The sequence below is a fragment of the Ambystoma mexicanum genome, chromosome 2q (genome assembly GCF_040938575.1).
Source record: "Ambystoma mexicanum isolate Mex_15411 chromosome 2q, UKY_AmexF1_1, whole genome shotgun sequence".
NCBI classification, from domain to species: domain Eukaryota; kingdom Metazoa; phylum Chordata; class Amphibia; order Caudata; family Ambystomatidae; genus Ambystoma; species Ambystoma mexicanum.
The window spans coordinates 739097745-739123880 of NC_090924.1; the positions used below are offsets into that span (position 1 = coordinate 739097745).

At 45.4% G+C, this 26136-nt stretch overlaps 1 protein-coding gene across 4 annotated transcripts in view; it reads right to left on the minus strand.

The window, feature by feature from the left end:
• The window catches only part of LMBR1 (limb development membrane protein 1), a 1168513-nt gene that overhangs the window by 83207 nt on the left and 1059170 nt on the right, over positions 1–26136 (minus strand). For 3 of the 4 annotated variants that reach the window (XM_069647966.1, XM_069647967.1, XM_069647965.1), the window contains 3 exons: positions 10896–10969; positions 10588–10678; positions 9241–9307 (listed from right to left, as the gene is read on the minus strand). In XM_069647966.1, coding sequence (XP_069504067.1) covers positions 9241–9307; positions 10588–10678; positions 10896–10969 — 232 coding nt within the window. The remainder of the gene's footprint in view (positions 1–9240; positions 9308–10587; positions 10679–10895; positions 10970–26136) is intronic. The other variant, XR_011303315.1, reaches the window with a different exon arrangement.

Here is a 26136-nt window from a genome sequence, read left to right on the forward strand (position 1 = left end):
TGGAAGATTAAACTTGTTATCCTTACAAGATAGACTTTTGGCCTTATTTCGCTAGAGGGGCGTATTTATTCTGGTGTGAGCGTAATTAGAGACACCCTCTTACAATACAGACAACGTGCAATGGATATACAGATTAGAGGCAGAGTAATGACGGAAGCGTCCCAGGTTTGGGGACATCCCTGTGAGGAGTAAAGGGACAGGGTCAATAAATAATATGTGGCAATATGGTAGGAAGGACACAGCCATCAGAAAGAACATTAATAAAGGTAAACAGTGTGTTCATCCTATGCATACCTTCCTCCCTCAGAGTTCTCATCTTGGAAAGCCTCACAAAGCAGTGCACAATTGGAGTGGGAAGGAAAACGAGGAACCAGTAGCTACATCAGAACTCTTTTCAGTACAGTGACCGAAAAGTCTGTCCTCATTGGCCAAGGAATCCAGTTAATGTTTCACTAACATGGGCATGGATACCGACGTTGCAACTTGGCAGTAATGCCTCTTTGTATGGCAGAAGTCACCACTGCAACATTTTAAGCCTTGCATGCACTTGTTTATTAACCAGAGCAAAGCTTTCAGATATGCAGAGGACAATCCATTGGACAAGGTTTGTTGCACTACAACTCCGAGTCTGGCACCAGCTGATCAAAATCTGACAAGTTCTTCTGGAATTCTCTCATCCAAGATACATCGTAACTTAGGTTCCTTTTGGTATCTAGGCGATGGAGCAATGAGGAGGAAAAAAAAGACAGATGCATATTCTACTAAAGGAAGAACTCAGTCAGCACCTTCATCAGAAAAGAGGCTATGACCCTTAAAGCAACATTTTCCCTCCAAAACGAAAGGTAAGGAGGCTTTAGCGACTACAGCATGGAGCTCATTCAACCAAATGTCGGAGATGATGCAACCAAAAAAATGCACCTTAAGCATATGCAAACATAGAGACGAAGGGTCTCATCACAAGTCCGGCAGTAATCTGGCACAATTTCCACTGAGCAGAACTAGCATTCCCGCCGGGTTGTGCAGTGGAATTAGCGCTGCAACAAAACTTGGCGTGAATGCGCCCCCAACTCGGGCGTTAATGCCATTAGCGCTGTTGGGTGTCTTGACCCACGTTCAAGTTATTATGCTACAACATTTGGTGCTGTGGGCTTAGAAAATCCAAGATGGTGGAAAAACCCACATTTGCGCCAAAATCCAGGAAAACCGCGCAGTTTGTGTGCACACCAAAACGGTCGCCTGACCTGCCACCCACCAGTGTGAGCGTGAGGGGCCAGAAGCGCCATGAGTGAAATCAGAGCTAAGGAATATGGTGCTGTTCAAAATCTGGTGTTATTATTGTCAAAAATGGGCGCAATACTGGTGCTCACCACTACCAGAAAGCCAGCGTTTTAAAACCACCAGACACTTGTGTAAAACTGAACAAATGAACCCAAACCAGGCCAAAGAAAGACTTGCTAAGAGGTGGATACAATGTAAAACTATATTCTGAAACGACGGGAAGGAAGTAATTGTCTAATGTATGTATTGTAAATAGCAGGGGATGTCAGCAGCTTAAGTGAATTTGGATTTAAAGCCACTAAAATCGAAATGTTTAGAATAAATGAGTGACCTACTTTTGAGTGTCACATAGGTTGCAATTGTTTACATGTCATAGTTTTGAACTTAGAATCAGTCTTCTAGCTGCATGTGTAAATATTGCAAGTTTAGTTTGAATGTAGAAAACTGGGAACCAAAGTGACATTTAGCTGAAGCCTGGCTTAAAGAGATTGCATTCTGCCTGGCAACTGCCCCCGACAGGAGTTGAAACTTGCTCAGCCACTCTTCCCAGGCCTGGCTGCATTCTGCTGCCCCTGCCAAAAGGAGATGACACCTCTCTGATTGAATTAGGGGAGTGGCACCTGGGGACGGGAAGACAACAGAACAATGAGCCTTCCTTGGCTCAGGCAAATGTTAAATTAGGGGGGGTCGTAAATGGCTTCCGCTTGAGAGAAACGGGGAGGGGCGCTGAATCTGTGAGCAACTTGAGTTGGAGGAAGTGGACAAACCAGAAATTCCACCATGTGCTTTGGGAACCCACACCTCTCTGGGCCAGAGCATCATTTTAAAAAGATGGATAATTCATAGTACAGACTTGTCAAAATTATATAATTAATATCATTATTCTTGTGATTTTTCTGTGCACATTTTAAGAGGTGTTAGAACTCTGTAACATGTTCTGAGGCAAAACCCCATGAATTATGGAGATTGCAGACACGGGGTTCACGCTAGAAAAAAGAAAAATTACTGGAATATGTGTAGAAAGGCGGTGTACATTTGTGCCATTTTTGGTAAACGTCCGATATTGGTAAACCAACTAAAAACGAAAATAAGTTGTCATTTTTGAATGCAAGCTCTTAGGAAGATCAGAGTTGAACAAGAATGTACCTTAAGTCATCTGCAATCTGTACATGTAATGCCAACCATTTGTGTATCTGGGAAATATGTTTAGTTATGAAAAGGGTTTTCTAAGGTAAAAGAAAGGGGCGTTTCTTCAATAGACTAAGACTCTGACTCACTCTGACTCACTGCTCCCTTCTCAAATCAGGTCAAAGAGAAATCCTTGACCTATCAAATCGTGAGTGGGTTGGGTAAAGAAAGTTAGCATACACACCCATTTTCAAAAGACATAAAAAGAGCCACTGGAAGCCAGACAGGGACATTCATTTTCCAACCTTCAACTGAATTCCTGCGCAGCACGCTGACGGAGAACTCCAGAATCCAGAACAGAACCAGTACCCAGAAAGCAGTGCTGTATCCAGAGAGACCAGATCGCTGTGAGCAGAACCAGAGACCAGACCAGATCACTGTGAGCAGAACCGGTGCCTGATTGACCCGCCGAGTAGAGAGAACCGCAGCTAAACCTATTGACCAGATCTGTGACGAGGCCATTCCGTTTAAATTTATAGTGTGAGTATCTCGCCAGAACTGTGCAGAACCAATTTCTTAGTTTAAAATAATCTAATTCACTATTTTAACCTATTGAGAACTGCATCATAGGATTCGTGTGTTCCTTCTCCGATTTTAAACCTGTAAAGTGTAATTTTGCCATTTTGAATCATTATTTCATTTCTGAAAAACTACCTTCACAAAATCGTCCGTATCTCTTGAACCGTTAGTGATAGAAGCGAGATTTAACTTTTGTTTTAGAGCTGAGATTCTAAGCTTTCCAACAAGCTCTAAGCTACTCCTTATAGTTCCTCCGTAATTGCGCTCGACGCACGCGACTAAATTGCCGCAATTTGACATTTTGCTTCATTTCAGCCACGTGTAAAAATATTCGTCTTTTGCTTCCATTACGGAATTCCGTTTTCAACCTGATAACCATCCCTGAATCATAGATAGGGCTGGCCTGAACTGATTTAAAGTATCTCTCACTCACCGTGAACCTCTAGAGGGAATTAAAAGCATTTTTAGCATATTTTTCACTTCATTGCCACCACATTCAAGTATTTTGGGTATGTGTTTAAAAATCATCCCTGGTGCTCTCAGCTTGCTGGGGGGAATTGGAACTTTGTATTGCATTTTTGTTGGTATTCTTGAAGACTGTGTGCTCTCCTTCCATTTCCTTATATTGCATAAAGGGGGGGGAGTGAATTGTCAAAAGAAAAAGTGATCACATTATCTCTTGTTGAAATCATATCAAATTATTTCTGTGTTGCATTCTGTCCCACCTTGCATTTCCTTGAACCATATAAAGCATTCTCAGTTACCTTTTCCTCCCTATGCTAACGCTTAAGTAATTAATCAGTGTGCTAGTGTAACATCACCCAGTGTTGATCACTGTCATATTCTCAAGTGTGATATCAAATATTAATTATAAAAGTGTAATATATATATATTGTTACATTTTTCCAATAAATCTTTTAAATTGCAAAACAAAACTACTTCTTGGCTCAGTGAGGTCAGGGGGATTCAAAGAGAGGGGCGTTATATACGGGTTTATCATCCAGAGTATAACTTGTCATAAAAATATATAAATAAGGGCGTCCCAGACGAGGCACTGACTTAGTGGGATTGCTGAATTGAAGTCATTTAACAGCGCCCAGCGGAAACTGTACCGAAATAAGTATTACCGCTGACAAACAGGCGTTAGCGCCGGCGGAAATTGTTTCACCGCTGGAATGGGAAGCATTGTGGCGGACATCTTTAAAAACACAATCCATTAAACATCTCCAAATCTTGCAGCCATCTGGAAAGCCATCTGCCAGAAGGTGACAGCAGTGGCAAGTGTACCCTGTGATGGAGAGTACTGCCGCAAGTGGTGGAATGACCCAAGTGTCAGGGTGCGGGGACTGCTGTCCCAACACCGCCAGGAGTCCCTGGCGACTGGAGGAGGCACTTTGAAGCCACTCGTCCTCACCGCTGGGAGGAGAAATGCAGTATGGTGCTGGACATTGAAGGGATAGAGGGAGTCAGCAGTGCAGAAGAGGATGCCAGGAGGCAGGAGGGGTGTCAACTCCCCCAACACAAGTGCATGCACAAATGACAGCCCAGCATAAGATTCCCCTGTGGACAGGGACACATGTCAGCAGACCCAGAAGCTGGGCATGCCAACAGGGCAGAGTGACGGGGTGGCACATCAGCCATGGTACAGGGCACCAAGGACAGCCCTGAGCGCCAGAGCAGTGGGAAGGGGTGGCAAGTGACCCAAACAAACGTCATGTGCACCATACCCCTACTGGTGCACCCTGTGCCAGCAGGGTTGAGGTGCATGAGCCACCACAGCACCGTCCAGCAGTCACACCAGCATACTGCATGCCCAGTTGGCCTGCTCCATGTTGGCATGGCAGACAAGCCACAGGGAAGTACACCTCCCCCACACTGTAATGTGCCCAGCCTGCCAATCACTGTGCACCACAGTACAGCCTTGCTGGCTGCACAGCAGTGCCCCATAGAGCCATGACCGTGCCATGGACTAAGCCACCACCCCCACCAGGTGTGTGCCACCCAGGGAGGGGATGTCGGGACATTAAGGACCACAAGCATGCATGCCAGATGTAAGTTGCCCGAGCCTGGACACCCTGCCATCCCCATACAAAGGTCAAAGACCAACAGGCCATGTGTAACACTGATCGCTACAAGCAACCCCATCATGCGGGGCCCACATGCAATCTCCCCTGATCAGCCATGCCCATTTGCTCATATGTGTGGGGCCCCACTCTGTACCGTAGCAATTGTGTCTTGCATGCCAACACACGTGGGGGATCCATACTGGACTACATTTCTTATGTCCCCTACAGGCACTTGCGCATCGCCAGACGCATCAGAGTAGGAGGAAGAGATTGCAGGCTCATATGTGAGTGGCGCAGCCAGGCCCTCAAGGTCTGCCAAAACCACCACCACCAACACCCCCCCATGCAAAGGCCTGCTCGGGCCACACTGAGGCAGATGTCCCGTTGCATAACATTGCAACAGATCAGGGCCAAGCCAACACCCACACCACAGGCCACCAGGAGAAGTGCAAGGCACACACTGCACCCACACCCTGAGGCACAGACAATAGGGCCACACCTGCTGGCAGGATGACTGAGTAGGCACAGGGGGACACCAGCCCGGTGTCACCACCTGACTTAAGGCCACAGACCCCCAGGGAGCCCTGCACAAACAGAATGCACGGACATCGGAGCCGGACACGGATACACGCTCATATGGCTCTCCAGAATACAGCCAAGGGCCAGTGCAGGGTACCCACTCAGCACACACCAGCACGCAGCATGCTGCTGCAGAGGCTTGGGGACATGGTGCGCAGATAGCGGCAGATGGAGGCAAATGCCCACTCGCACTCCAAACACCTGCAGGCCATTAAGGACAGCATGCAAGGGGATACCTGCAGGATTGTGCAGGTCACTGCGCAGAACAGGGCAGACACAAAAGCCAACATGGCGGCCCTGACACTGTTCGCCCAGAGAATCAGGGAGATGACTGAAAGTGTCTCTGCAGTGACAGAGGCCATCCGGCAGAGCACGGAGGTGCAATGCCAACAAAACCTGGTAATCGGCTCCATCCCTTCCACTTCAACCACACCCACAGAGGGATCACAGCAGGGCACACCAAGGCATCAGTCAGGGCCTTAAGCACCCAAAATCACCAGGACTGACGAGGGGGGTTCAGGAGCTGAAGAGGCCACAGTTGTGAAGGACTCTGAGGCACTGATTGCCATGAGTGGTCATGCTGTGGAGCTGGTGAGGGGAGGGGGGGGGGTAGTGTGATGGAGAGTTGGTGGTGGAAAGGGGAGGGGAGATAGTTGGAGCACTCCATTACATAAAAGCCACTTAACTTCATCAATGCGAGGACATTCCTGATTGTGTCATTGTCATGTTTATTGATTGAGGTGGTGTCACACAGTCGTGCATGGCTTGTGCCATGTGAAAGTGTCAAATGAAATTGTCTAACAGTCCCTGGCATGCCAATCTCCCATCCCACCCGTCATCTCTGGCAATGCGTGCATCTGCCTCAGCCACAGGCACTGCATCCTCATCCTCATCCTCTGGGGGTGGCATGTGCACACCAGGGGGTAGTCGAACATTTCTCCTCAGGCACATATTGTGCAGTATGGCACACAAGCACAATTTTACCCACTTTTTCTGGCGCGTAAATAAGGGCTGCACTGGTACGGTCGAGGCAGCAGAAACGTACCTTAAGGAGGCCAAAGGTACGCTTGATGCACACACGGGTCCCGCTGTGAGCGTGGCTGTAGGCAGTGCTCTGCAGTGTTTGTGGATCACACACAGGGGTCATTAGCCAGGTCAGCAGTGGGTATCCGGAGTCACCTGCATCGGGGGAGCTACAGGCATTAGCCACAGTGTAAGGTGTGGGGGTGGACTTACACTATATCAGGCCAATATACTACTTGTGAATGCACATGGACCTTCATTTCACGGAATGTTGAATTTAAACTACATAACTCGAACCCCCCCTGAACAACAACACCGGACCACCACCCATCCAAATCGTAGCGAGAAGTACTCGGAACTCACTCATGAAACTCTCAAACCCACCTTGGTTACTCTCATTGAAACACGGCCTCCCAACTGCAAGAGCCCCACGGCCCTCGACAACCACTACTACGACAGCCTCCTAGTTATGCTAGAACACCATGCTCCCTTCAAAAACAAATCTCTGAAACCTTTCAAACCCACTAACATCTGGTTTACAGATGAACTAGTTCTTCTCCGCAGATAGAACCGAGCCATTGAGCATCTACATAAGATGCACCTAATCCCCAAGAATGCCTCCCTACTCGCCACCACTCCCAAGACCTACAAGATCACTATTTCTGCGACTAAAGCTGCCTCCTATGACAACAGAATTAGCATGGCAAGCTCCAACACCAAGGAACTCTTCGCAATCTTGCGCGAATATGAAAACCCTTGTGCACAAACCACCTTAATTCAGCCTGACAGAGTGTGGTGCACCACTATTGAAACTGCTCTAACTACCAAAACAAATTTACTCTGTAACAAAATAAAGACTAAGAAAGCCCTACTCACTGCCAAACCTACGTACCAGTCCATCATAATACCCCCGAAGCCTAGCCCCCCACCTCTCAGCTGAAGCCAGTCCCTAGCTTTTCCTTTCAACCTGTATCCCAAGTAGCTGGTCTGAATACCATCCAGGCGTTCAAACCCTCAATTTGCAAAGGAGATACCTGCCCTGCCAACATCATACAGCTCTGCGCGCCCCCAGCCTTACCCCCATCATTAGAGAATGTGTTAACTCCTCATTCAATTCATGTGTAATAGCCACTACTATTAAAGCAGCCTGGGTCAACCCTCCACTAAAAATAAACTCCCTGGACCTGACAATACCAACCAACTACAGGCCCTTACCACAGTACCCTTCCTTCCTTCTCAAAATCCTAGATCGCATTGCTTAGTTACAATGACAGCAAATCCATGAACAATGCTCTCTCCTTGGCGTCGGACAATCTGGTTTCCGACCGAACCACTGTACTGAAATGGCCCTCATCAATCTGAAAATGCAAATTGACAATATTAGAGATGCTGGCAATGCTACCATCCTATTCTTCCTAGACCTCTCTGCTGCATTTGATCTCGTGGACCATGACCTACTCTGCCAAAACCTTTATGGGATCTTCCACTTATCACGCGAGGCAGTCCGATGGATGAAATCCTTCCTAAGCGACTATGCCTTCTGAGTATTCATTAACAACAACTTAGCCAACCCTATTCCTGTCCCTCTTGGTGTCCCACAAGGCTTTTGCTCTCCTCAAACACTTGAACATTCATTGTTCTGCCTTAACCTTCAAGGAGTTAAGCTGCATACAGTGGTGAATTTTGATTATGGCATTGTTACATTAGTATGTTTTGCCGGGAATAAAGATGGATGTTCTTCACCGTAAAAAATGCACATCTATTGCTCCTGAAATTGCCTCTTTTATGAAGCTAAATGCATTGAAAACAGAATGCAAGTGTCTGTGCCAGGAGGAGAAAAACTATTTTACACTGATTTTGTATATGGCATTTGCAGAAGTTTGAAATTCAATACCAGTTAGAAATTTAAATGCACCAACAGTAATATTTTAGGGCATCCAGAGCATGTGTTCTAGGAAAAGAGGGGACTGTAAAGTGAGATGATTGATTAAAGAAAACAATTGTTGACATTCAAAAAAACTGGAATTCTAAATTATATTAAATATAGTCGTCTTTGAACAGATATTTGTGTTTATTCGTACAATGCATGCTACACACAATAGATGTTTAAGATTCAAAAGAAAAACAATATTTTATATTCTAAAAAATAGATTTCAGTAGTGTGCTACAATGATGTAAATATTGGCATAATAAATACATTACTGTGACTAATGATTGTGGACGTAATGGTGAAGACTTGTGTCATTTCAGGTCAAACATGCACACTACGGTGGCTTTGTCATCTGCTGTTTTATGGAACTCTTAAAATTGGCTAAGTACAATCTGTTTTTCTTGGTATGTCTCCAGTAATGTAATTGATTGCACTTCCGATCAGATTAAGAGGAATTGAGTCTGGGTGAGTTACTTCAAGCTATAAAGGGCGGTGCGGGACACACCTTCCAAACCAGGTGGCATTCCCCACACTGATACGATTTGGCCCATCTCCCGCTAACCATTCCCAGCTCATTTGCTTGTAAAGCTGTCACTAATGCAAATGCTGGAGAAAGGAGAAAGGGGAGACAATACCATTTTGTTGTTGAAAACCTACCCAATGTTCTTGACATCACAGGCAAAGCAGAACTAAGCACCAAAATTGACACACAGTTCCCAATGATCTGAAAAAAGCACCAGAAAATACCAATCAAAACAAGACAACCATACCTGACAAAGCTCGCGCTGAAAAAACAAAACTGAAATGTTATGATACCAAATTCAAAAATGATACTTCAACATTACATAAAGTGCCGGATTCACTTTAAAACAAATTATACCTAGAGTATGCTCACACTAAAAGACTGATATTCCATCCTTGCACGCGTTTTAAATCTGTTCCTAATACGTATGAGCCCTTAAAAATCCCTACATGCTATAGCCACTTTTTGGATGCTATAATTTGTGAAACGATTTTCTTATGTACTGTGTTGTGAACTTTCATTTTCTATTTGATCATAACAGACGGTTTCAAAGAGGATTTCTCTCTCAAAACGCATTAGTAAAGATGCGCAGAAATGCAGTTGAGCAAGTGCTCGAGTCTAAACGTTGAGTTCCCAACAATATGGACCATGGGAAAATTGTAAAAAAAAATTGGCGTGCTACAAAATTGAAACATTTTTGTAGTAGGAAAGGATGTCACTACTTCGCCACACTTCGATCGCCAAATTATTTTTACTCCGTACTGATAACTTTTTACCAATACTTCAATCAAAACTTTCAACGCAGACGCAGATTATGAATGAAAAGCATCACAAAACTTCAGGAAAAGTTACGGAGAATCACCGATCACAACAGGCTCCTAGAAACATTTGGATAAAAAAAACTTCAATGCACTGGCCTTACTAATTGGTCAAATTAGTGCTTGCGATTCCAGTGTCAAATTGTCTTAAATCAAATTAGCTTCACATTTAAAATTGGCTGAAAAACGTAAATGAATGACAGCACTTAGTGTTGCTTTAATTATTTAAATGCGAAATACTTCGGGCTGTATTACTTGTAAAATTCGTGCACTTTAAATGTCAACAAGCTCAGTGACTACAGTCGGTGGCATCAAAGTTAGTCTTTAGCAATACGGTTTCTTTTGAAAAAAAATAATGGCCTTCACTTTTCAGTGGCTTTTCCCAAAACTAATTAACAAGCTGTGCCAACGCAGGCTTGTCTCAAGTGAATGGGCGCCATCCAAACTAAACAGAAGACATCCTTTCTCTCACCAATTTAGCATGTTCAAAAACCTCCGTTTGTGGTGACAGCTTAAACACAAATACTGATCGAGACAAAATGAACCTGCTTAAAATAACTGCGACACACAACAGCAGCGGGTGTCTGCAGTGGGAAACAGACAAAGCACAACCAACAAGAATTATAATGGTGGAGAATTTCAGGCCCTCCTCCTTTCCCTTACCTTTGTCATCGTTGTGTCGTCCTTCCTGGGAGTGAAACTTCCAAAAAAGCTGAGACTGTAGAAGCCGACGACAGAGGACACCATAAGATAGCTGTGAGAATCAAGGAAAAGGCCGTACGAGGAATGCATTTGGCTCTCAAGTTCTCAACCGTCACCCAAATGCCTTACGAAACTGAAGGCCAAACAAAAACACCTCGCGTGCCCAAGCAGGAATGACCTGCCATAGTCTCTTAGTGAACGACCAGCGTCCCATAAAGGCAGACAGAATACTTGTTAACAGATGGGATTCTTTTCCAAAGAAAGGATACAAAATCAAAATGATTTCCAGGGCTGCGCCGACAAAACCAAATGTGAAAAGTGAGGCGTTCCCTATGCCGGTCCCCTAAGGACAACAAAATAGATGGAAAGAAAAACAAACGGCATGATTTAATGGCACACAGAAGCAAAGACGTTTAAATTGCAGTCACAGTTCTGCTCCCATGCAAAGGACAACATTTAAACAAGTCAATTTGTTTTGAGAGTTATTTAATTAGGCAATGTGTGTACCGTCATCGAGAGAACAATATCCGTATAATGCAAGCATTACAAAGATCGTTGATTAAACTTACTACACACAATACATTACAAATTACCTGGTTGGTTGATAAAAAAAATGAACGTGTATTTAAAATGTGGCTATTATTTCCTTCCCTTTGTTTCCATCCATTGCTAATATTTCGTTTGGTGGCATGAAAGCTTGTGGTGTATCAAGAACAAAAACACTTTGTTGGAAGTTCCCCTCTTCTCATTCTGGCCCTTCACTCAAGATGGCTGCATGCTGTGCAGATCACCATTATCTACTTAGCGGAGAGATTCCTGAATCTGATACACAAAAATAAACAGAAATGCCACTGAATAATAAAAAGGAAAAATTAAATAAAAAAATAAATATAGGGAGTAAGGGCCAAAAGCCCTAGTACTGTGGCAACCAGTGTTCCAAGTTGCACTGCATTAAAGAACAAACATTATCTGTGGGCTCTGGCAAAGTCTACAGGGAGAAAGCACGAGAGCGAGGTCATGTGGAGTAGTGTTGGCACTATGTGGTACAGAGGATTGGAGGCCAGACAAGCATGAAAGACACAGTGAATGATGCCTTACATGCAAGAGACTGATGGGAAATGTGGGACATGTGCCTGTGCCACACTGGAAACACTGACTTCTGTGGAGATCCTGCCCCCAGATACCCACAGCAGATGAAGAGGACTGATGGGTGAGTTGTGGTGGGTCAGGGTTGCACTGTGTTGATCAAAGTCAGCCCTAGCCCCTGAATGTTGCCTGTGTGGAGGAGATGTCCGTTGATTTAATGCAGGGGATGGGGAATGCGCTGGGCTAGCCTCCTGATGAAGTCTTACTCATCATGCCCTTTCACCCTCTTGGAGAGACCCAGCTTGTGTGCACAAAACCTTCCCCGAAGGGGACAGGGTCATCACAAAGGCAGGGACAGTGGGCCAGCGACACACACCCTTTCCATGGTAGTTGTGATTAATTCAAAGATTTCGATCAATTACTTTTTGGGGAGTTACCACTAATTCAAAGCTTTGCAACCATCACCTTGGTAACTGCTTTTTGGTGAACTATCTGAATATCCTCACAATTAAAAATGCTATGATATTTTTTATTTGTATCGCGCTCGTACACAGGTGTTTCAAGATATGAAGAAGTTAAACAGATATAGTCGAAACCTATTGGGAGTTCCCCATAACAGACAAATACACTTGCTCAAAAACTTGGATTAACAGCTATGGACGCCCACACTATCAATTCCAGTAGTTTTACTGAAATTACCACCACAGAAATCCATGGTGGATTTAAATGATCAATGAAATCTATGACTGATCACACACTATCAGCCTAATTCTGATTCAAGCAGGGGACCATCTTCCAGACATTTGATATCATTTTTCTAACTATTCTATTGGTTAATAGGTTGAACACTAATGATCACAGTCAGATGTTAACCTATAAACCAGTAATTACCACTATAAATCACTTACTATGTTCACTTATGTTTTTTAAGGAATGAGAGTTGGTAAGGTTAAAGGGTCACAATAGCAAAATAAAAACAATGGGTGGTACCATATGCTACGGGAAAACATATCAAAGACAATATTGCTGAGGCTTGTGTGCAGACACATTAGAAAGATTATGTTAAACTGTATGGGGAAAGGAAGGGAGCCCGTCTGTGTTGGCGCTGGATTTGCGCTGGTGCGTCTAGCACAGGCAAATGGTGAGTACTTTGTGTTTGGAGCAAGGGTCTTTATCAAGGCTGTGAGAGGGGAAGGGATACTGTATATTGGCGTCAGCATGGACAGGAAATAAAGTGAAGGCGGTGGGAAGTGGGTCTGTCTCCATTATCATTACTTCTTGTATATTCAATTAAATACAATAAACAATGGACCTCATCACAAGTTGGGCGTTGTGTAAACAGCGGTAATTCCACCATGACAGAATTACGTTTCCTGTAGCATTATAGCCATATCACAAGTAGACAGGCGTGCGCATCAGCCATTGGTAATTCGGGCTGACGGAATTACCATCGAAAATCAACAACTATCGGTAATTCCTCCATTTTCTTGCAGAATTACCTCTACTGCTGCAAAAGTGGAGACATTACCACCCAGCAGAAATCGAGTCATGCCACAAACTGGAAGCTCATCGGCCACCATCTTTAAAAGTACAATCCATTTAAAATCCCCAACTTCTGGTCGCCATCCAAACCCCATAAAATAATAATATTAATTTAGCATTTATATAGGCTATGAACCGTCAGGTATCTGAGCGCTGCTTATTATTACCCACGGTGGGTGGTGCTCATTTATCGACCTCGGAAGGATGAAAGGCTGAGTTTGGCCCTGCCGCGCGTCAGCAGGCTCTGCGCAGATGTCAAAGCAAGGGCTCTACTCGCTGTGCTATGGGACCAGCATATGCCAGGGAGACAAGGGAAGGTACCAGTAATATGGGGCCACACGCATAAATTCAGCGACTGGAACAGGTGTTGGCAGGTGAGCTGTTTGATGGCCGGCAACGGAAGACTTCCAAACCAAGGAAGAAGACCAGCTGGAATGACATCAGGGACAAGGTGGAGGTGGTGGGCGTGGTGCAGCTTGATGCCGAAGACTGCAGCAAGGGCTGGAATGACTTGAAGTGGCGTGTGCAGACTCTGCTTGCCAACTTCTGCAGTCGTACAGCAGCCACAGGAGGGGGGGAACCATGGATTCATTACACCTCACACCCTGGGAGGAGAAAGTGGCCAACAGCAGACATCGCTAGCATTAAGGCAGTTGGTACAGCACAGGCGGGAGTCAGCACTCAAATTGACCCAGGTCAGAATAAATGAGAACAAAACACTTGGGCGTCATGTGTGTAGCTGCCGGCCACACAGCAGATACATTACTGTGCACCCCCAATATGCTAAGGTGGAAGGAAATGGCAGTACAATGGGCACCGCCATTAAAGTGCCCACAAAAATTGCATGATGAAAGCACAGCATGAAAGTTTCGGGTAAGCCTACACTACAACGTAGAAATCCTGCCAAAACACAAGGGCCCGGATGCCCTCACAGGGAAACACTTTCAAAACCCCAATGTAGTGCCATGGGCCCTGAAATGGAGAAGACACACTGACATGCGCCCACTCCAATATCAGAGAATATTTGGCCCATTTTGAGAGGAACACGCACTGCTTCCTCCAACATACACGCTGCTACCACCACTGCCGGTCAGGCCACAGTTACTCTCGAGACTGCCCCAGTCACCAGCGTCATTGCCAGCGCACTGGTGGGGGCACCCACAGAGCACGACTTGCCCACACCGAACACCGTTCCCAGCACTGAACCCCTTGCACCTGCTTCGTCATGCTCCTCAGTTGCTGAGGCCGTCCCATAGACACAGCCATTGGCACAGAGGACGAAAACTCTGCAGCTGATGGGGACGACTGAAATGGAGTGCACTCCCTGTGCGACACCCCCTCCCATATCGACCCACAAGATCAGCTGCCACAAGATACCGACGGCCATATGGGAACAGCTCACAAGGATGTAGCAGCAGCAAAGAATAGACGAGTTCACAGACCTCCAAGTGCAGCCTGCCCAAGAAATGCAGGATCCATCTTTCCGGGTGGCAAGGGAACCTGGCCACCAGTGCAGACCCCTCACAGAAGCCACTGCTTCCAATACTGTGGTTAGCCAGAGAGTGCGGGAACTAACTGAGACCATATCTGCAGGTATGATATGATATATTTTATTTATAGCGCGCCTATACACAAGTCTTTCAAGGCCCGACAAGGCATGGGAGGGGAACAAGCGGGGACAAGACAGCGATCTTACTAGGCCCAGTGACATTGAGAGTGCGCAAGTGCAGGCAGGGGAAAAAGGGAAGAAGTGCCAGGGGAGGGGGAGAAGTGCAGGACATAAGATCGACAAAACGCAAACAGAGCGATAGAATAATTCTTTGTTTCCAAAAATTAAAATAAATACAATAAATAAATAAGGAAGTGCCGCCAGCGAGTGGCTGCAGGGGTTAAGTGCAGGCAGAAGGTAATTGAAAGTCCAGGCTAAAGGGACTATAGGGTAACAGATACAGTCCCAAAGTGCAGTGTTGCCAGGCGGCAGTGCAGGTGTGCAACTGGGGGGCACAGACCTGGGCCCGAGTATCAGAGGGTAGCCAGGTAACCAGTGCAGTGACAGACAGGAGATCAGTGAGGAAGAGAAGGCAGAAGAAGCAAAGAGGAAGGTCTTGAGCAGCTTCCAGAACCTGAGATGGTTCTGCTCAAGTTTCCCAGGGGCAGGGAGGCACCAGCCAAGGAGAGGGATCTGCCTCCAGCTCATTGCTTGGAAAAGCGATTAACGCTCAAGGAGTTGGAGGTGGAAGAGCGAAGAGCTTGTGTAGGGAGAGACTTCAGAAGAGAAAGCTGGAGATATTTTGGTCCCAGGCTCCAGGAGGCCATGTGGACAATGCAAAGCGTCTTGAATTTGATCCTTGCAGCCACTGGGAGCCAATGGAGAGATTTCAATGCTGGAGAGATACGATCCCTGGGCTTGAGGCCAAGGACAAGGCTCGTAGCCCTGTTCTGGATGAGTTGGAGGACGGAGAGTGGAACCAGGCATATTTAAAAAGAGGCTGTTATAGTAGAGAAGCCTAGAGAGGACCAGATCTCTAGAAACAGTGAGCTTGGACTATGATTCTATTCAACGTGCTCTGCTCCTTACACTGCAGCACATCACTTAGCTCAATTTCAGCCACCCCCACAGAGGGGACCCCTTGTTGATAGTCCAAGATGCAGGTCTACACACACTGCCATGGGTGCACCAAAGTCTCCATCTAGAACAGGGAAGTGCAGCAAGAGGTAAAGCAACTGTATGGACATTAAGTTCTGTGCAAGTGTGGAAGAAAAGCATGGGTGTTGGGGAGTGAGGGTGGAGAGGGGGCATGGGTTTTTGGGAGAGGGTGGGGGGTGGGCATGGGTTTTGGGAAGTGAGGACATGGGTGTTGAGGAGTGAGGACATGAGTGTTGAGGAGTGAGGATTTAGGGATGACATGGGCGTTGGGGATTTAGGGAGGAGGGAGGGCATGGGCACTGGAGATTGAGGGTGGAGGGAGGGCATGTATTTACAGTGTGCATATTATATATTAGAAAAAATGTCCATCAGTTTCTGACGCCACAAGCGTCCCTCCCTTTCTGCTGCATGGACATCCTGTGCTGGTGTATCAGCCCTTGTCTGGTCATCCGCCTCTTCTGAGTCTGCCAGTGCCACGTCCTCCTCAGCAGGCAATGGAACATCCCTCCTGAAGCACATATCATGCAGTATCACATACACAAGGACTAGCTTCTCAATATTCCCTGGGCTGTACATAAGAGCCCCTCCAGTCAGGTGGAGGCACTGGAACATTCCTTACAGGAGTCAAAATGTGCACTCTTTGAACATCATGGTCCTTGTGCGTTCCTTGTAGGCAACCTCTTGAGGCATCCCAGGGTTCCTTATTGGGACCAGGAGCCATGGCAGTTGTGGGTAGCCAGAGTCAGCTGAAAATGGAATGAGACTCTGTCACTTGCATATAGGTAATTGCCATACCTCTCCCGTCCTGACCCAAGTTGTGCATGCTTTTCACTTCCATCCAGTTATTTGCGTAGATTCTAGTGCCACCAGGGTGCGTTTCCCTTGCATTTGGCAATGCACAATGACTTGTGTCCATCCTGCTCTGAGGCATATGTAGGTACCCCCACAGTCTCAATTCCCCCAATCGTCCCTACATGGCCCAATGGGTACATGGTATATTGCAGACTGCGCTGCCTTGTTCTTTGTCATTGTGGTTTATTTGACGTTTGCCTGTGTGTTTGATTGGCATATTGTATGTCTCCGGACAGTTGTGTGCTTTTGAGAATGGTGGGGTGCTTTCCTTTCTGCTTCCATGGGTAGCCATCTGGACGCTTCATCAAATCTGAGGGGTAGGATAGGGGGCACTCTACCACTACAATGCATTTTCAGTTATGGTGTCCTATGCATTCTGGGACTTGTGGTCCCTTCAGCCCAACTGCTTTAGTGTGGGGGGATATGGCATGGGGTGCTTGCGAGGCCATGTGGATCATGCCCCAGTATACTTTGTGCTACATGGGCATGGTGTATGTTTAGCACTCCTGCCCCAATTCACTTCCACATTCATCTTTGTGGATACATACCCAGGATGCAATTGTGCTGTTCTCCGTGGGTCACCATGTACACAGGCATGGTACTGCTCCATAGTACTATAGGGTCATGACTTGAACCAGGGAAACATGTGCAGCAGTCAGTCACAGTGAGGTCTGTGTTGCATGTACATAGCACATTAAGTGAATAATACAGTTTTCTGTTTCTATATCCATGCTCCAATACCCGCCACTAATGCCACATGCAAGGAGTCCAGAACTGTTATTACATTGGGGAAGTGGGCAGTGGTGTAAAATCTCGTTACCGTAGATTTCTTCGAATACCATTTCCCCTAATATAATTTCATCAAATCCATTTCACCGAAAAATGGTAGGGGAAATGGTATATGTGTAATGCATAATAGGTGGGGTGTGGGGTAAAGGTATAAGTTAGGGAAGGGTGAGGGGGGCCTCGGTGGTCTCACTCCACATTTAAAAAAAAAAGAAAAAAGAAGTGGTTTTTCAGTGAAATGGATTCGATGAAATCTCCAGTAGGAGAAATGTATTCAAAGAAATCACATACATCCGTAAAATCTGGCCTTCATAGCATGCAATTCTGCAGGGGTGCTGGGGAGAGAGATGTGTTGGTGCACATGGTTCAGTAGGACATCCAGCACTTGTCCTAGCACATTTAAACGTGTTGGTTGCGACATGCCATGCAGCATGCTGTTGGTGTGCTGATATGTGCCTGTGGCACAAAAGTGAAGGACTGAGACAAGCTTCAGTAGCAGTGGTATGACTGTTCATATACTGATGGCACTTTCAATGTCACGCTGGATAAGTGTAGGAAGGTTCCGCAATTTCTTGCTGGTTTAGGCAGTACAGTATTATCAACTCAGTATCTGTCAATGCCAAGGGCGATAGTCTGATTCTGGGAATCAGCGCCCTCCTTGTCATGGATATCATCTGCCTTGGCCCTGAGTGGGTTCCTTTGTTGATGCTAGTATGCTATCCTCTGTAGGTCAATGTGGAGTAGGAGTTCCTGGATGTAAAAGTTGCCAGCTGCCATCGGCTGCATGGTGCTTGGAAGTGCATTTGGTATGTACCTTGCATACCCTGTTTGAGTCCATTGGGTGCACCTGTGGGTTAGTTTTCTTCACCTGGATGCATTTAACTTCACCCATTTGTCTGGTGGAATTACCACCCATTGTTGGTGTTATTTCAGCAGTATTTCCACTTGTAATGCAGTGGGATTACTGTTTTTATTGCTGGCGCTTATTTTCCTGGCAGAATAAGCTCGTTGGAATTTCCTCCAGGTTACAGCAGTAATTCCACTGGTGAAATTATTGCCCATTCTTTCGGACCCTTGATTCAGCGGAGTGGTAATTCCATTACCACCACTTTTTGCACTTAGCGCCTTACTTGTAATAAAGCTCAGTGTATTTTTTGAACATCGGATAAAGGAACACTTTAAAAACTGACTACAATGTGATTTTTTCTCTAAGAAAAAAACAAGCATAGTTGAACATAAGCATTCCATCACTATATATTTAACCATTTCACTCCTGCCACCCCAAAACTTGCCCTAGGGGTGCCAGACTTCAGAGAATATGACTCCCAGTGGCCAGTAAGCACACCACAGAGCCATTTTCTTAGTAGGTTCTGACATCACCATGATGTACGTTGTATGCCAAGGAACCATCCCGCCCACATGGTTTGTTACTTTCAGTTGTGCAGAATATGCATGGGGTGACTTACATGACTCCATTCACACTGTAAACCAAAATAAAGACGGAATAGACAACTACTCCAGGAGAACTATGTGCTCTTGATCCTGTCCATGTTTCAAGATACTTTCAACGTTGCTTTTTTGCCATGCTACACTTCATCTGAAGACAGAGAAAAAGCAAATTCAGATTCACATGGGACTCTGAAAATATGGCCGCAACTCTCTCCCCTACCTCCGTCCACAATATCAATCTGATCATGTAACCTCTATTATATGAGCCAAACGTAAAATAAAAGCTTCCTTCCTTGGAGACCAAATGCTATCATCCATTTACGCTAGGTCTGCAAATAAGAATGCAGATAATAGCCTAAGCATAATCAATGACGCTTGATTTTCTAGCCATCTCTGGGAAGTGGTTCACTGATAATGTTAATCCTTTCATGGATACACTCATGTAAGAGTCAACATTCTAGGTAAGTACAGAATGCAGCGAACACACAAAACCGTGGGAGGACTACCCTTCATTTTCCCAGATCTAGTCAAATGCTATTCCTTATATGATGCTAGCAGAAGTACCTGTTCTCCGAACGGGTTCTGTAGACAGACATGGTAACACTGATTCTGTAGGTCTCTGTTCCAATTCGCTTATTGCTTGATGTGCTTTGTACCCTGAAGTAAACTGCACTGAGAATGGGCGCATGTGGATGGCTGACATACCTTAGAGCAGACGTTGGCGAGAGTTGATGTGCTGCTGCATACTGGGACCTTCTGTGCTCTCTCCCCACCTGTCGCCTCACCCTGGCATGGTGCAGTGCATTATGGTGCAAATATCTTGGAAACCATGCATCCTAGGGCTTGGACTTTGGTTTTGTTCCTCGTGTCGGCACCGGTCCTTCTATGACCGCATTGATGTTTCGCCGATTTCAGGCAACCGTCTCATGTGTGAAGGTGCTGAAATCCGGGGAACAGGGTGGGGATTGTGGGGGGTGTCCAAATGTCATGTAGCCAGTAATCAAGGAAATTAATCTCTTCTACCCAAGGGGGGGGGGCTCCCCCTGGAGGCTAGGGAGGGGTGCCTCCCCTTTGGAGGCCAGGGAGGCGAGCCTGCTCCACAAGACCCTGCATAGGGGTCTGGGCAAGTGGGACTCCCAAAGCAATTCCCTGTGATGGTATGCATGGGACTATCTGAGATGCCTAACAGCAATAAATCCAGAAACTGATGAAGGCAAAGTCAATATATACCATGATGATCAAGGAACGGAATCGGTCTCTTTAAGGACAAACCTCCAATTCACTGACAAGGAGGTTTAATTGAGCAGACACACTAAGTCGAAGGGGAAAGCAGCGCATACACCAGCAGGGGAAGCCCCCTGATAGTGAAACACAGGTGAGAGGCAGAGCTGACGAGAGCCGCAGAGCCCAGGAAGTTCAGAACTGCTCTGGACCAGAGCAGCTGACACTGGAGAGCCAGCGTGCAGAGTTGGAGACATACCGAAGGTATGGGAGCCAGAGACACGTTGGTGGCATGACCACAAAGCCGTTGTGGTGGGCAGGTTGCCCGACTGGCTATGCCAACACCAATCTGCTGAACGATCAGCCATTGGACCAGTTACCCGAAGGGACACCGGAACACCGAACGAAAAGAGAGCGAGAGATAGCCGCCAGCGAGAACGAACTGACAAAGAAACCAGGTGAGAGAGAAGGTCCCAAGCAACTAAAGGCCCCACAGATGTTCCCCTGTGATGGGTTGAAGGGGAGAATTGGAGGATCGGAATGTTGAACAGGACTCGTTATGTAATTGAAGGAACTTGTCCCAGTGAAATTAACGAAATTCAAAATGCAAAGTTAATGAACTCTAACTATAACAATACTCAAACGAACATTATAAGTAAACCAGAGAAAGATGCTAATAAGATGTGGAAACGACCACCCTGGGAAGAGTGTAGAATATCCCAGCATTCAAGAGATACAAAAGGGAGTACATTAAAAAGAGTATTATGAACTAAAGGCCACCAGTCCCAGTGAAAGAGACTAAACCATAACAATCTAATTGGGGAATTTGAAGTGCCCTAAACAGGAAAGGAAAATCACTAGAAACCCTGAGAAAGGGATCATTAAAACTAGTAGTTATACCCTGAAAAGGGAGAAGAAATACCTGGTGTCCAAGAAAGCACGGAATGGAGCCAGTTAGAGAAAGACTATGAAGTACAATCAAGAGAAGTTGATAAGATAACCATGATAAGCCAACAATAAAAAGAAGGAGCAGGAGTCCCCCAAAAGATAGCACACAAGAATATACAAGGCTAAACAGCTGGGATCAAGGGATCAAACAAACTTCACAAAAAGACAGCTGGAAAGCAATCCGTAAAGATAAGAGAACACCCAAAGTCACTGTAAAAGAACCCAAAGACATTGTAAAAGAATTACAAGACTGAGCGGAACCAATGTTTAAATACATTCTATGAGTGAGTAGGCCGCTGTGGGAAATGACAACATTTGCTGCAGGTCATGTGAATGATGGAGTACAGTGAGCATGTACTCCCTTATGTTGTAATACAACATGGAAAGGCTCATCGGATAGCTACTATTTCATTGGAGGGGCCTGTCCAATTAATTATGGGGCTTATGTGGAGATTAATGAACAGTAGGTGACTGTGTGTGAAAGCGTTGTTGGCCAATACAGAATATGATTTAAGGCGCTATACAGTTGGTTAACTTAATGACCTGAGGTTAGGAAGATCATAATGTTTGTTGAATAATAGAGGCTGGCGAGGGTGGGGTAGGGATGATTACTATTATACTTTGCTTAAAGAACCAGAAACGGGGCGCAGGCTTTGGAGTAATTTCAGTTCAAGACAAGGATGTTTTTGTATATATTGTAGCTCAATATCACCCTGCGGAGATGCTGGGTGTTGTGTCATGCATATTTCTTAAGTGTTTTAGTAGGTTATGTATGTTTGTTTTTGTTGTCAGTTGTTATGTGAACTTCTATACGTCATATGGTCTTCTGCCACCTCATATCCTGCTACAGAGGAAGGTATTCGAATTAGATGGTTGGATACATTTTGGAGAATAGCGCTAGATGGGTGAATTAAACATCTGTTCATGGAATGTTAAGGGCCTTAATATCCCTAGGAAGAGGAATGGAGGTACTGGCAAGATTGAGGAGAGAGAAAATTGATATTGCTCTTATACAGGAAACTCACCTGTTGGAAGAATCCAAGCACCTCCTTAAAAATACTCTGTTTACTAGAGTATTATTAAACTGTCACTTTAAAAAATCGAGAGGTGTGGGAATACTGCTGTGCAAGGGTCTGAATTTGAGCATGGAGAAAGTTGTGATGGACGAGGAGGGGAGGACAATCCTGATAGATGTTAAATATGAAGGTAGATTAATCAGAATAGGGTCTGTTTATGGATCGTGTGTTGGTGGGAGCAGTTTCTTCAGGAAGATAATGTCCCTTTTAAATGGGATGAATGGGGAGTGACTTTAATTGTATCCTTGAAGGGAGGATGGACCGTTCTGCCCAGTGCAGATATACAGCGGAGAGTACGAGTAAAGTGTGTAATGAGTTTTTACACAGTCTGGACCTAGTTGATGCCTGGAGATTCATGCACCTCGGGGAGAGAGAGTTTTCCTTTTTTTTCACCGGTCCACGATTCATATTTAAGGATTGACTACTTCCTGCTTTCGGAAAGACTTGGTGAAAAGATTTCAAGTGTAGATATTAAGGAAAGGGGTATCTCAGATCATTCCTTGATGACAATGAGATTGTATATGGGAATGGAATGGTCTGGATCCTGTAAATGGCGTTTGAAAACTTACATACTGCAAGAACAAGGAGTAGTTGAGTCACTACAAGAATTCGCCAGGAATTGTTTTACTATAAATGAGGGTTCTGCATCCAATATAATGGTTTGGGACAGCTTCAAGGCAGCCGCTAGGGGGAAACTGATGAATATTTATTACAGCTTGTACGAGGAAAAAGGGAATGGCTGAGTTTAAGAGGTTGGAAAGTGAGTTGGGCACAGGCCAGAGGAAATACCAAATAACAAAAAGTAGCGAAGATAAGCCTGATGTAGAGAGATTGAGGGAATGCCTTAGACAGGAGATGGATATCCAATATGAAAAGGGTATGTTCTTCATGAGGCAGAAGTACTGGGAACAAGGGACAGGAATGGCAGGTTATTAGCAAATAGGCTACGCGGTCTGGTTGATCACTCCTTTGTTCAGAAATTAGAGGGTGAAGGAGGAGAATATAAAGTTAAGAGAGGTGAGATATGCAATAGATTCAGGAAATTTATGAATCTCTATGTAGGGAAGACCAATCTCCAAAATCCTAGAGTATGGAAACTTTTTTTGATAAAGGGGCTTTACCACGATTGTCTGCCAATCAAGCCACGACGGTTGATGATGCTATCATAGGGGAATAAATATTGGCGGCCATCGGGCAATTCAACATAGGTAAATCACCAGGATTGGACTGTCTCCCGGTTGAGTTTTAACAGGCATTAGATAAAGTATTGACACTGTTCTTGTGTACGCTGTATAATGGTTTTTATGTCTGATGGGATTGTATGTCCCTCAATGAAGGAGGCTTGCATTGTGGTGATCCCGAAATCAGGGAAAGATCCAAAAAAAATTGAAAACTACAGACCGATCTCGTTATTAAATGTTGACCTTAAAATATTTACGCGAATAATGACTAATAGTCTTGATAGGTGCATTGGTGATTTGATCGGTCGGTCTCAGGTTGGATTTATGCGGGGCAGATATGGGTATGACCATGTAACGACACTAATAGAGATAATGGTATTACTGAAGGAAAAGATTCAGGACACACTCATAATTTTTACGGATGCATAAAAGCCCTTTGATAGGGTAATCTGGGCTTTCTTGGAATACACACTCGGGAAAATGGGTTTTGGGGACACTTTTATAAAAGTTATCAAAACATTGAACTCATCTATTAGTGCCAGAATCTAGGTCAATTGTGTAATGTCTTCTCCATTCCTTTTGTCCAGAGGTACCAGGAAGGGCTGCACGTTATCACCGTATCTATTTAATGTGGCACTGGAACCGTTGATTGCATATATAAAACAAGAACAGCCTTCGTGGGCTTCAATTTGTGGATAGTGAAGTTAAAATCTTATATTATGCAGATGATACGACTCCTCTTGTCGAACCCGTTGGAAGGATGTGAGAAGCTTCAAAGTATGTTCAAAGAAGTGGAGTTATTGTCTGGCCACAAAATAAATTGGGAAAAGACAGTGGTTTTTCCTCTAGATGTTGGACACCTAGGAATGTTATGGGTTCGTGGAATTGCCATTGGGAGACAAGAGCAATGAAGTATTTAGGAATTTACATGGTCCGTGACCTGAAAAAAAATGGCGGAATATAATATTTCAAAAACTCTGGAGAAAATTCGGAGCGATATACTGAAATGGGGTTGTTTAACACGGACTGTGGGTGAAAATGAATGCCATAAAAATGATTCTTTTGCCAAAAGTGCTTTATATTATCCAATCAGTCCCCCTAAAATTCACGAAGAATGTTATTGGTAGTATTGATAAGGACTTTCAGGAGTTTCTTTGGGGGGGGGGGGGCAACAGACCCAAGATTCCTAGGTGTATTTTAACACGCCCTGTGAAGGAAGGAGGATTTGGGTATCTTAAAATATTGAATTATCGCACTGGATTTGTTCTAAAAAAATAAATCAATGTTCTATTTTTCCAAAGTTAACAAATATGCCCCTTACTGGCAGATTATTGAAAGCAAACATTTTTCGCCTTATGCTCTATGTCATGGGTGCACAACATACGGCCCGTGGGCCAGTTGCGGCCCGCCATGCTCTTTTGTCCGGCCCGCAAGGCACAAAGACTTTCCTAATGATTAGGAAAGTCTTTGTTGTCTTCCGGGCCGGACAAAACACTGGCCCTCATTGGCTCAGCACACACACGCACCACGTCGCTCCTACGAGCCACGTAATGCATGTGTGCTGCACCAATGGAGGGCCAGCACTACGGCTGGCGTGGTCCATAAGGCTTGATGCCGGAAGGCATTTCAGCCTTGGACCACGCCAGCCATAGTACGATTCCAGCGTTCCAGCTTACCTGCCTTCCAGCCTTCCAGCACGTCTCCGGTAAGTGCTCTGTTTGTGTTTGTGTGTCGGGTTTGTTTTGCTTTATGTTTGTGTGTGTATGTTGAGATGCGGGGGTGGGGGGGGTGTGTCGGATGTGTATGAATGTTTGTATTTGAATGCATTTTGTATGTATGTTGAGATGCGGGGGTGGGGGGGTGTGTCGGATGTGTATGAATGTTTGTATTTGAATGTATTTTGTGTGTATGTTGAGATGCGGGGGTGGGGGGGTGTGTCGGATGTGTATGAATGTTTGTATTTGAATGTATTTTGTGTGTATGTTGAGATGCGGGGGTGGGGGGTGTCAGATGTTTGCATTTGAATGTATTTTGTGTGTATGTTGAGATGCGGGGGTGGGGGGGGTGTCGGATGTGTATGAATGTTTGTATTTGAATGTATTTTGTGTGTATGTTGAGATGCGGGGGTGGGGGGTGTGTCGGATGTGTATGAATGTTTGTGTTTGAATGTATTTTGTGTGTATGTTGAGATGCGGGGGTGGGGGGGTGTGTCGGATGTGTATGAATGTTTGTATTTGAATGTATTTTGTGTGCTGAGTTGGGGGGTGGGGGTTCGGGTCTGTATGGGTGCTTGTTTGAGAGTGTGCTGATTTGGGGGGTGGGGGGTTCGGGTCTTTATGCGTGCATGTTTGTGTGTGCTGAGTTGGGGGTTCGGGTCTGTATGGGTGCATGTTTGTGTGTGTGCTGAGTTGGGGGGTGGGGGGTTCGGGTCTGTATGGGTGCATGCTTGAGAGTGTGTGCTGAGTTGGGGGGTGGGGGGGTTTGGTCTTTATGGGTGCATGTTTGTGTGTGCGCTGAATTGGGGGGTGGGGGTTCGGGTCTGTATGGGTGCATGCTTGAGAGCGTGTGCTGAGTTGGGGGTGGGGGGGTTTGGCGTTGGGGGTGGGGGGTTCGGGTCTTTATGGGTGCATGTTTGTGTGTGTGCTGAGTTGGGGGGTGGGGGTTCGGGTCTGTATGGGTGCATGCTTGAGAGTGTTTGTGCTGAGTTGGGGGGTGGGGGATT